At 38.5% G+C, this 12,239-nt stretch overlaps 1 protein-coding gene and 1 long non-coding RNA gene across 2 annotated transcripts; one reads left to right on the top strand and one right to left on the bottom strand.

Moving 5' to 3' along the window:
- Positions 1-1,129: 1,129 nt before the first annotated feature.
- Positions 1,130-10,264, bottom strand: mep1ba (meprin A subunit beta a). Its single transcript, XM_020630735.3, has 15 exons — positions 10,129-10,264; positions 9,965-9,992; positions 9,626-9,676; positions 9,492-9,535; positions 8,562-8,640; positions 8,359-8,476; positions 8,031-8,209; positions 7,712-7,930; positions 6,573-6,722; positions 4,847-5,062; positions 3,557-3,813; positions 2,391-2,601; positions 1,728-1,904; positions 1,391-1,641; positions 1,130-1,279 (listed from the first exon to the last, which is right to left on the bottom strand). Exons 1-15 carry the CDS (start codon positions 10,168-10,170, stop codon positions 1,238-1,240), a joined length of 2,064 nt encoding a protein of 687 aa, XP_020486391.2. The 5' UTR covers positions 10,171-10,264; the 3' UTR covers positions 1,130-1,237.
- LOC114920268 (uncharacterized) lies at positions 2,608-4,035 on the top strand. Its single transcript, XR_010666554.1, has 2 exons — positions 2,608-3,105; positions 3,524-4,035. It is a non-coding gene; the product is annotated as an uncharacterized lncRNA (long non-coding RNA).
- Positions 10,265-12,239: the final 1,975 nt, after the last annotated feature.

Genomic DNA, 12,239 nt, shown 5'->3' with positions numbered 1-12,239 from the left:
GAATTGGCCAGCAGACAATATTGAGTGATATTAGCATATCAAGTGAATATGGGCATCGGCTAATTTTATCGCAGATATGCACCGATATTTATGGATTTATTCATCAGTCAAATACCATTTTATTTGCCTAGCAGTTCTCTTTCTGGTTGTCACCAGCAGAGTGCGCTATGTGGAGTACAACAGTCATCATCACCCTCCAGAGTGTGAAGTGGTGATGCACATAGATTTAGTTATTTTCCAGTTGTGTTTGAGGGATCAGTGCAATAAATGTGTATATCTCCATCAATCTCAACAGATCCCAATATACTGGTTTCAGATTGTTTTCTCCTTAATAATGATATCGGTATCAGGCCCAAAAATGTAATATTGGTCTGGCCCTAACAGACTGATGTCATCCATCTGTTACTGCAGGGGGCTTTGGAGTCCATGCTGGAAATGCTGTCTCACCCTAACTTTCATTCTTCCTAAAACCAGACTGAGAGCTGGAGCTAAAAGGTTTTATGACTCTTGACAAACCGTTACACCGTGACCTCCTGTCAATCAGGTAATCACACGCCTTATTGTGAACAACTCTTATAACTCTTCATAAAATCCAAACGGAAGAGTTATCAAAACATTCACCTCCCGTACAGTGTGCGCTGTTCAAGACATGAACTAACCAGACCTATTTATTTTTTTGAACCAGGTATGCAAATGTTTAATGGAATTGAGCTTGTATTGCACATTTTTCGTCTTCTCAAAGCACTTTTACACCGCAGGTCACACCTACACATTCACACCCTGATGACAGATGTCGCTATGTAAAGTGACCATCAGAAGTAACTAATCCCATTCATCAAGACTGACGAAGCAGTAAGGGAGCAACTTGGGGTTAAGTTTGTCTGTCTATAACCAAATGTAAGTGAGCCAGGAATTAATACATGTTTGATGGTTTGAGTGACATATGAGGTTATGAGGTCTAAACAATGATCTTTCACTGCTACGTTTTTCATTCTGATTTTGCCTAAGTACCCTCACAGCTCACATTCAAAGTCAAGCTAAATATATTCAAGATCATTTCTCACTCAGCGTTGATCATGTTATCATACCCCTTAGTATGGCAATGAAAGGAACAACGTATTTGACACGCTTGAATTAAAAGATTTATTATTCTTCTCTCACACGTTCAGGTGAGAATCTGATTAAACAGTTGTAGAGATCAATGAACTCTCTTCTCATTTTTTCATTGGTTCAGACTTCATGCAGTGGATGACGATGGTAAACCTTTTGTTGGTTGCTCCTGTAATTAAATAGAAACATGTTAAACATTAAAAACATGACATCATTGTTAAGGCACTATATTATTGTTTATCTGGATTTATATGGTTACTGTCTCTAATGATGAACTCACAATCACGTCCATGAATTCTGGCAGTTCCTTCATGATCACAGCATGGTCGCTCTCCTGTTTACTCTCTCTTCTCATCCTCCAGGTGTTTGCTACGACCAGCACGGTAATAACCAACATGGCCGCTCCCACAGTACCTGCTATGACTGTGACCATCGTGTGGTCATAAACCGCTCCCTGAGGTGCACCATTGTCTGCAGCCTTCATCTGTTTGGTTTCAGGAAGCGCCTGAGTCTCCAGCAGATCAGAAATGTCTGAAGACAAACAGAGACAAGATGATCTTATATTGAAGAGTTGTGTTTGAATGGTGGTCCTGTCTCATGTTGGAATGACTCCACACCTTCCAGACTGAAGAGGAAGTAGGCATCGTCTCCTTTGATGTAGTTTCTGCTCTTCAGTCTGCTGTGGGTGATGAAGGTACTCGTTCCGTAGCCTGGGCCTCGATAGTAAGAGCTGCCGTCTGATGAAGTCACCTTTGAGCCCACCTTCCTGGGATCATCCCAGTAGTACTCATAACCTGGAAGAGGTGCAATTCTCAGTTTCACTAACAGGAAAAATTCACAGAAGACCCAAGTCATGGTATAAGGAAATTAACGAGGGTCTAGTCAAGCATGCCTCAGTAATACAGGTAGAATATGGCCTAATCCTGCCTTGCTCTTCTGTGTTTGGAAAGTTACTGCGCTGTGATACACTGTTAATCATTTCCTTGAATTTGCTTTCTAACAGGGACATTTTTTCACCAAAAGTACCAGAGATTTCAGTTTCTTTTTTCGCATATCATCTCTCATCTCATTTCAGCCACTAACTTGGCTTAGTTCAGGCACCAAAAAAAACAACTAAATTAGTTCTAGGAAATCGTGGTTTGGGCTTAAAATATTGAGTAACATTAACAGCTGGTTAACTTAAGAGAACAACAACAGTAGTCTTTAAAAACCTTTTAAGGTATGCAGAGGGGCAGGTGAAGGCGGTACTAGTTTGGTAAAAAGAATCCCGATTCTCTTACCATCAGAAGACATCTTGTCAGGATCAGTGGTGACCATCCGGTGCATGTTCATGTGCTGTCTGACATCAGACTGCTGATCCATCAGGGCCATAGTTGCCATTTGCCACGGACACGGCCACTTGAGTTTATGGTCATTGGGGCCTGAGGTCAGGTGGAAGTAGGCGCCCATGTAGCCTGGACGGTCACTTCTTCCATTAAGGTACACACCTACCTACAGACCAAAGAGTCAAAGTTAAGGCTGGGTACTTTGGAAGAACCAGTCAGAGTACTTAATCAAATAAATGTATGAACCACTTCCTTAAAATACATGTATGTACACTGCCTCACTGATGACTAAATGAGAAAATATTCTTGTTAGCTTTAACAGGTTTAACCCTTTTTTCTCTGCTATTTTTAGGTGAGTAGTTCACTGGCTGTAGTTGCTGATTCACAGTTAGACAGCTAGTGATACTCCTCTGACTGATGAGGTAAGACGCTATGCTGGGAGATGACCTAAAGTAGGTAAGAATACACCTGTGTTCTTTTCTTAGTTTTTGGGATTTCTTCTTTTATTTTCAAGACTGTAATTAGTGGCACAATGCAGATTATGCAAATTAGAGACATTATTGTTCTGCTTTATTTTTGTCTTGGACAGGAGCTGTTGGGACAAGCAGGTACCCCGTGGCGGTCCCTTCACTTCCCTGTACAGTAGTGCACTTGGGTGTCAATGCAGATGGTGTGTGGTTTTTCACGAGTGTGGTGTAACTCCCCTACATTTCAGCTGAAATTTCTGGTCCATGTATCTCTGTAATGTTTACAGATGTTTTATAAACCATCTCTTAAAGGTTTACAAATCATCTGGTCATCATGCAAGACTGTGCAATAAAGTGTTAACATAACATCAATTATAGCATTATAAATAATGTGAAACACTATTAAGTATCATTTCATTGTTTGTTAACAGTAAAATAACTATTAGCTAAAGTTAATTAACTATAAATTTATTATTTATTGATGATGGTTGTTGTAAAGTGTTACTGTCTTTTATCAGTGTGTTATCACGTTCATGTTTAAATCTCTGTAACAAGGCTGCAGGTGAACTTTCTTTATTCCTGCTACAGTCATTCTTTACTGGACGTCTCTGTATTTATTAGATTAAAAACACAAGATATGAAAAAGGAGTTTACCTGGAAGGAGTAACCTGCTGGAGACAGGAAGCGAGGGCTGTACAGTTTACTTCCCACCGCTGTGGTGGCCATCAGGCGGGTGATGTTGCGGATGTGCCAGATGTGCTGAGGGCACTTGGTGGATGATAGGTTGATGTCATCTATAGAGAAACCTCCTTTTGATGCACCGTTTCCCCGCACACCCTCAAACACTACACGTGACTTATGTATCACATTCAGATTGATGTTGTGCAGCTCCCAGGAGCCCATAAAACCCCCTAAAGAGAACAGGATATTACAAGTCTGAAACTATATTCAACTGTAACAATCATATCACTGTAGTGTTATGTATTAAACAAAGAGCTGGTAAGCTTAAAAACGACATAAAAATTATCCAGAGAGAGGCCTTTTGTGTTCTCTATCTAAAAACAGAGTTTCATCTGCACTTAAATTAGATTTTGTAAGAAACTAAATGTGTTTTATGATGGATTTTTTTTTTTTAGAAAATCTGCTTTTGCAACTGATTGCAATACATATTGTTTCTTTATTGTACAAATTTTTCTTTTTATGTTTTTATTTTTTCATCAGCTGTATTGTTGAGTTGAAAAGGACTGCTTAGATGACAAAAATGTCTTTTGCAAGTGACTGCAATTCATATTTTTTTATTTATTTTAAATTACTTTATGCAACCTTTATTTATACTTACCATCGAGGGGCACCTCATCATTTACGATGACATCATCGAGTCATTACAGACTCAATTAAAAGCATTAAAAGAAGGCCACTAAAGTGAACAAAGTGTGGGATTTCTAACTTAGACAATTAAGGAATAAGTAAATACAAGAGTGTATAATGAAGCCAGCTCAGTGAGTATAATTAAATTGAATACCATAGGTTTGGAGGTTTAAAAAATATGGTTTCTAAAATGTCCAAAAGGTCAAAATTAATTGTCCTCAAGGAGATGTTGGATCTTGTTCCAAGAGTCCAGTGCAGAATTAGAAAAAGCAGTTTTTCTGACTCGAGCGACATTCAACAGTAACTGGTTTGAGGAACATGTCTGGTAATGCCCAAAAGAGAAATGCACAACTTCTGTTCTGTATGATGGAAATGTTCCTATGGGAGCTTTACAAATAAAAACATGCCAATGCATATACGTCTTTCTTTGAGAGAGGACCAACATTGACAAACAATGATGTGTATCCTAGGCGTTAAGGGTTGTGGCAGGTGTTTGTACTCTTTAGGTGCTGTTATTTTTTGTCTTAATGAAAGCTAAAGACTTTTTTGTGAGTGACGTCGTGTTGCATTAATTACCTGAAATACTCTTGAAGAGCTTCATTTTTCCGTTGGGGTTGGCCTCATCGTATTCTCGCACCCAGATATTGAGAAGATCGTCAGCTGCCCCGCTGTTGTGAAGGAAGAACTGCAGACACTGAGCTCCAGGTTTGGGGTAAAGCCAGCGACTCTCCAGAATTGCATGCTCCTCGGGCTCAGCAGAGGCCGTGCTGAAGTGCATGAAGTAGCCTTTCCCTAAAGATGGCGAGGGACAACAGTGGGTTCATGTTTGGCTGCAGGGTTTACTTACATAACTGGCAATAGTTAATTTATAATGATTAAAGAGATAATTCGAATTGATAAGCAAGCACAAGCGCTGATATCTTTGACAGCTAAGCCTGAGCAGTAAATCATAAAGTTCTGTATCTGCTTTTGTTTATCAACAACTAAAGGAATCAACCCTTCATAATCTGTGTCTAATAAATCATTAAATCAGGACTTATCTTAAAACTTCAATGAGGATCTGAATATTTTTACTGCAGGTCTGTACCTTGTACATGTTATGTCATATCACATCAGGAACCTTTATTTTGAAAATATCTTCAGACAGCAAACAGATAAGATGAGAAGAATATGAGCTTTTATTTTATATAACTGCTGACTGGACAACGAAACAAAGGTATGTTTAGAGAGAGCTCAATATCTAAAATGAATCTCTAGTGTAAGTTCAAGAAGACTTTATATTTGACTTCACGTCGGGTCCATCTCCTTCATCCCTCTTACACTCTCACTCTCATATTTCCGCTGTCATTTTCTCGGGCGTATTTGGTACTCAGCTGTCTCATTAGCTGGCCTCATCCAACCAACAGCAATAACAGCATGACGCCCTTCCCTCACTGTGAGCTTGCCGTCGCGCTGCTCCCCTTTTAAATATAAATAAATAAATAAATATGATTCTTTCTCTGCCTTTAGCTCCTTCATGCTGATATTTCGTGAACCCCTCACCCTCCCCATCAATCATCATCCATCAATTCTTCACCCATCCAGTCTCAAGCTTCACCCCCAGTCACTGTCTGGACTCCACGGGGGGATTTATTCTGACCTTCTCCAAACACATCAACCTAAAATTTAAAATTGTACCTATTCATTTGTAATGTGACGTTGGGTATCTTAAAGTTTTCCCAGAGGGATAACCACTAAAATTGCAAGGAAACAAGGATGCAAGGAAACAAGGAAAACACATAGAAGGTGGGAAATATAACTAAAATAGTTAACTCCAAATAAATAGGCTCCCTTTTCCCTGCAGGGCAGCTGATAAAAAAACTAAATTAAAGGGAAGAACAATGCTGAGACACAAAGGCCACCAGGCCTGTGTTTCTAGAGAAACAAATTCCCATCACCAACAAACTATACTTTTAGAGCTGCTGGAAATAATAAACAAGTCAAGTGGTGCTTATTCAGAATCACACATTTTCTATTATTTTTCTATATGGATCAGCAGAATAGATCTGCTTTAATTTTAGATTATCTATAGTTCTAGATCTAACTAGATTAAGTTATATATTCATGAAGTCAGCTCAATAACAAGATTAAGATACTACATGTAAGTAAGTCTAAATAAAATAACTGACCCTTGATTGCTTTTAATAAGAACAACTTGCACACATTTCTTCCACTTGTGTCTCGGTGCACAGGATTTAATAGTTCAGCATCAAAACATGCACCTGTTTAGCATTTTCTAGGTAACCATAACGACGGACACTACCTTTGCATTGGCCCATGTTAGAGAAGTCGGTCTGAGGCCCTCCGCTCACAGAACTGCGTTGTTCCCACTGTCTGTGTCCTGGACCCTGAATCATGCCACAGATGTTGTCCTCCTCAAAGTCACAGCTGTCCACAAACGTAGAAGACCGGGCTGTGAAGACAAAACAGTGTCACCGCGAGTCTCATTAGTTTACACTCTGGTTATTATTGGGAATGTCCGGTAATATGAATATATTTATAGTTTATAAAAGATGGTGGATATTTATCTGATAAGTATAATATCTCAAATTACATTTTTGCAAATAGATACCATGAAGTAATTATCTTCACAGCATTATTATGCTTCATTCATTTTTGGAAAAGGGAATGGAAAAGGAAAAGTATCTACTTCAAATTCACAGAATTATTGCACCCTCTTCATTCGCTTTCGAGACGGGATCGGCGGAGCCAGCAGTGGAGCTCAGCGGTGTGTGTGTAAGGCAATGTGAATTTATAGACTGGGCGACCAATCACTGCTGCAGAACCAATATGAAAGTCTTAAGGCGTAATGACGGCAGAGCTTCATTACGGCGCTGTAGCAGAAAAAGAGCTTCTATCTCAAAGGGAATATTCCTGCTGAGATAAAAAGGTTAAATAAAATAAATTCATCTAATTTATCATTTAAATGTCTTATGTAAGAATTTGAATTAGTAAACCTTTGATCAAATGTGTTATCAAACCCTGAGCTTTTTATTTTATTGGCTTTTATTTGCCCTGCATTAAAAGTGTCAAAGAAGATCAAAATTTTGACGGGACACACCAACCTCAGCCTTATAACTGGGTGGTCAAATTCCATGTGAAAAACAAAAGTGCAACCACATGGATATTTTTGCATCAACTCGCAACAGAGCTAACAATGAAAAACATGTCGGCTGCCTTCGGTCTCCTGAAGAGCTGAAGATAGTAAGAGGACGTTTTGGAACTGTCGGCTAATGAAACAAAACTGAGACATCTGCCTTTACTTTGTGCTTATAGTTCTTTTACACAGTATGATGCCTGATGTGTTCCTTCCTTTCTGTGATATTTTTAATGGTTGGTGTAACTGGCTAACCTCTCTGGTTTAATACTCTATGGACAGAATGAAAGGTTGGGATAACTCACTGCAGTTGTAGAGGCGGTTGAGCTTTGTCAGGTCACTAGCACTGAAGCCCATCCTCTGACCAATCACATCCCTGAACTTGGCATTCTTGGTGACGATGGTTGGCTCAGAGCCGATGTTGAAGGACGTCTTGCTGTAGTGCATCACAGAGCCGTAGTCATAGGGAACGCCAAGAGCGCTGGACACTGTGTCATCCCGCGTTTTAAAGTTGTGCTCTTTACCTAAGAAGAATAAAAAGTTCCATAAGAAACATGCCCTTTGTTTATGATTGTTGTTATTTAGCACTGAGCTGTAATTCAAGATGTGACAGGTCAATGGTACCAGGTGTAATTTGGTTCCATATGATGTTGACGTAATCATCGCGGTCAGCTCTGGACTGCTCGTGCCAGAAGCCCAACGCGTGCAAGAACTCATGCTCAACAGTTCCCAGGCGGTCACAGTTGTTACCAATGGACAGTCGCTGCTTCCCCACGTGTTGGTTTCCGACAGAGGAGGAGCATCTACAGACGAGGGGAAAAAGATAAGCTACATGTTTGACTAAATGGTCTGTGAAGCCCTGGAGACAAGGACTACATTTAGATGATAAAAAATACACCAGCCTCATCTCAAAAGTTGTGTAACGTTGGAGTGTACTGGACATTTTGCTCACCCGCTCCCTTTGTACACAGAGATGTAGTTCTCCTCTCCTTTCCATGGTGTGAAGTCAATGCAGGTCTTCAGTCTGTACTGCTCAAATACCTTCAGGATCACTCCCTTTGCATTCATCTCTATAAAAACACATCGGGAAACGGCATTCTAACTTGGTGCATTCACAAAATAACAGCATAATAAGTACTGTGAAGAGTTTCTTACCCAGGTTGTCCTCCAGGTATACGGGAATTGTTGTTGGCCAGCGATACCTATCACCCAGGATGGAATTTCTGCTGAGTGTCTGATTGGAATAAAGGAAAAGAAAACATGTCTATAAGCCATGTACAAAGACATATATATTTGGGAACACTATTTTTTTAACACAGAGCTTTCCTTCACTGCAAAAAGTTTTCATAAACAAGTCAATGAGAAAGTTGATGGTCCGATGTGTAAGATATCTACTGAATTAAATTATAAAACTGACCTTACTACATCATCGTTAGTACAGTTTGCAGTTTATGAATCTACTGCTCTCAACTGAATTGCATGTGTCTTAATTCTTAACTCCTAAAGGTACATTTCAAGATATGTTGTTGTTATGTTCACAGAGGTGATTATTTTAGGTGACGCAACCTGTCAAATTAGCCAAGGTCATGTTTTGTTTCTGTCTATTTATTTTATTTATTCTTTCTTAAAGTCATTTCCTGTTTTATTTTGTATTTATTCTCTCTTTGTCTTTCAGATACTGAGTCTCATATTTCCCCGCATAATTCTTCCCCAATCCCCAATTGTATCATCTTGGTCCAGCGTTCTTTTCCTGTCAGTTTTTTAGTCTTTTGACCATTGCCTGCCTCTTAGTTATTTGTTTGCTTCTGTATTTTTGGATTACCTGGATTACCTTCGGTAGACCTGGACTGTTTAATAAATGTATTGTATCCAGTCTTGTGTGAGCCTACCTTTTGGGGTCCTCTTATCTGTCTATCTGTTAGTAGGTTCATCTGTGACTATGACAGTATAGGAAGCAGTCTTTGTAATATGATATGTGTGCAAATATGTCCTATCCCATCCTCAGAATTAAGACACAGATTTCTGGATCGTATAGCTGCAGCCGTTGGCCTGTGAAGTAATTAGCGTCTGTTCGAACTATCTTACCTCATCTTGTTCTATGTCTCCCTCCAGCAAGTCCAGCCCGGCAGCTGCAAAGGAAAAAATGCTTTGGTTGATGCAAAAGAAAAACTTTAGAACAATTTTTACAACCAAGTAAATTTAAAAACAAGGCGACAAACCTTCATTGACGTTAAAGATATCCCAGTCATGTCCTTGATCAGCATCAGTTTCTGCAGATTAGGAATCAATAATAAAATTGGATTATAGCAAGTATAAAAGTATTTCTTGCTCTTAGACAAGTGGAAGAGATTTTATGACATGTTTGATAACACCTGATTCGTTATGGCTCAAAGCTTAACGAGTTTATTTCAAAGCTTTCAAGAGTTTGTGTTGCAGGGATTTAACATGTACTCCATTTTTACTTGAGTGTACTTCAAATTCTACCTTTATAAAACATTCATATGTTGTCCTCCTGTTGACAGAAGTTACCACTGAATATTTTCTCAAAAGTGACTCACCTGTGTCTCCTGATAGTTTAGCTGTCGCCTAAATAAAGAAAGAACATCAGTCCATCGACAGAGAAAATCATAAATCACTGAACTTTTACCGTATAGTTTTTGCAGAAATATATATATGTATATATATATTACTGTTTGACACAAATGTAAAGGCTTGTACGTACCAGACCCAGACCAAATAACAGAACAATCCACCTGAGCGTCATGACTCCAGCTGCAGATACACAAGCAGTCTGAGTCCAGCTGTGACTGAACAGAGCTGCTCATGACTTTTTGTACAGGACAAACATGTCACATTCACATGATCTGATCTTCTTTATGACTCAGGTCGACGGAGATTAAATGCTGGTCCAATTAATTATTAATTAGATATCTACGATTAGCTTATCTTAGTGTTGTAGCTACACTAATAAAAATGTGTGTGTGCAGGAAGAGGGTGTTTTAAGTTCAGAGAGCAGACATTTTCTTTCACATCTGGAGGTAATAACAGTCTGGTGTTACTGTTGAAAACTTATTTTATAAAGCATCATGTTCAAACTGAGGAGAAAGAGGATTCAGGTTTGTTTTCACGAATATTTTTTCACTGGACAGCGTTCATTTTGGCAGCTGCTAGTCTTTCAACAAAAAATACTCACTTTTTATTTTAAGAATTATTTTTTATCACATTTTAGTAATTTTTTGCCCTTTATTTTAGTGTAGTTTTAAATCATTTTTGTCCAGTTTTAGTGGATAGAAAGTCAAAGCATTTATGTTGTTATCAAAAAAAATCTCTCTTAAAACTCATTCAATAAGCTATCAAATAGTAAACATTAATATAATCATAAAGCTCTCACAGGAAACTACTTCTCCACTGTCAACACTTTAAGCCCCTTTAATATCATACTGAAGAAAAATACCAACGCACTTTGAATGCTTGGACTTTAAGTGGGCTTGTAGTGGGGTGTTTTTAAAGTGTGGTAGGAGTGCTGTTACCACAACACCTGGCATATATTTTAGCACAGAAGAGCAACAGATTTAACCTTTCAAAATGCTTTTTTTTTAAATCAAAATGTAAGTCACGTTTACAAATACAAAACAAAGGTTTTATTAAAGTTTTTCTTAGCTCGTTTACTTCTTGTCTTCGTAATGGAAAAAGATCATTGAGAAACACGTCTCATTATATTATTCGTTAACAACATTAACACTGTTGGCAGTGTTGGGAGAGCTTGGCCAAAGCTCAGGATCTCTGGGCTGTTAAGATGTAGGCCTGTAAGTCAGTGGACGTCTGACATCGTGTCTATTAACTGAAAAAGCTTAAACCTTAGTGAGTGTATTTGCTGGCCCTGTTCTACGAGGGTGCAAAAGCATGCATTGAATCCTCATTTTAAATTTCTGCACCCTCAATTGAAGGGATGCATAAAAAGAACAATTATTTTTATTACAATAAGTAATGAAGGCTTTCAAATGACAACAGTGACACACATTGAGTTGATGTGTCCATGATCTGATGTCATGAGAGGTGCACATGACCTGTCTGTTCACCGGGGGCCCTATGCGGGGGCCACATGCAGGACCCATAACATATACGCTATTTTTCATTGCTGTTGCCGGTCACTGAAGCTGCACCCCCTTTAATCTAGGATGCACCCTCAGTCATTTTGTTCTAGAACCGGGCCTCCGTATGTGTCTAATTTCTAGTCAAAAATGTCTCATAATACTGAATAAAAACCATGCTCCAGAAAAACATCTTATTTCAAGATATTCAGAGAAAAAGATAAGGCCTGAATTACTGAAAATGAGTTAAATAGGCTTTCAGTACAGTAAGCAAAATGTACATTTATTGAAATGAGATCTTATTTTGTTTCAATAAATCTAGCTATATCTATTTCTTTATCAAGAAACTGAAGTTAATCTTTTTGCATTTGCATTTTTTTAAATACAAATTACAAGTTATCCAGGCCTTATTTTTTGCCTTTTAAAGGTGTTTTTTTTTTTCTTTTATTAAATGTAATTAGATATATATGACAAGCTTGTTGGATTTCATTTGGACTTTGACCTGTTTTGTGGATTTAGAGCTGCCACTGAGTGAAACACTGAACTCAATAATAAATCTTTTTTGACGTTCAGTGAACGCCTCAAAGAAACCAAACCTTGTCAATCTGTGATGGTTGCGACTCTTTGGCCAATCACAGAGCTTGTGAAAGTGGTAGTCATCATGAAGCAGTCCCCATAATCCAAATGACATGATATCAAACCAGTTAAATAATAATAACTGTAGAAGGGAAATAACATTGTC

Source organism: Labrus bergylta, chromosome 6 (assembly GCF_963930695.1).
Source record: "Labrus bergylta chromosome 6, fLabBer1.1, whole genome shotgun sequence".
Taxonomy (NCBI): Eukaryota; Metazoa; Chordata; class Actinopteri; order Labriformes; family Labridae; genus Labrus; species Labrus bergylta.
The sequence above is the reverse complement of the archived record's forward strand: the minus strand, read 5'-3'. Positions and strand labels throughout refer to the sequence as shown.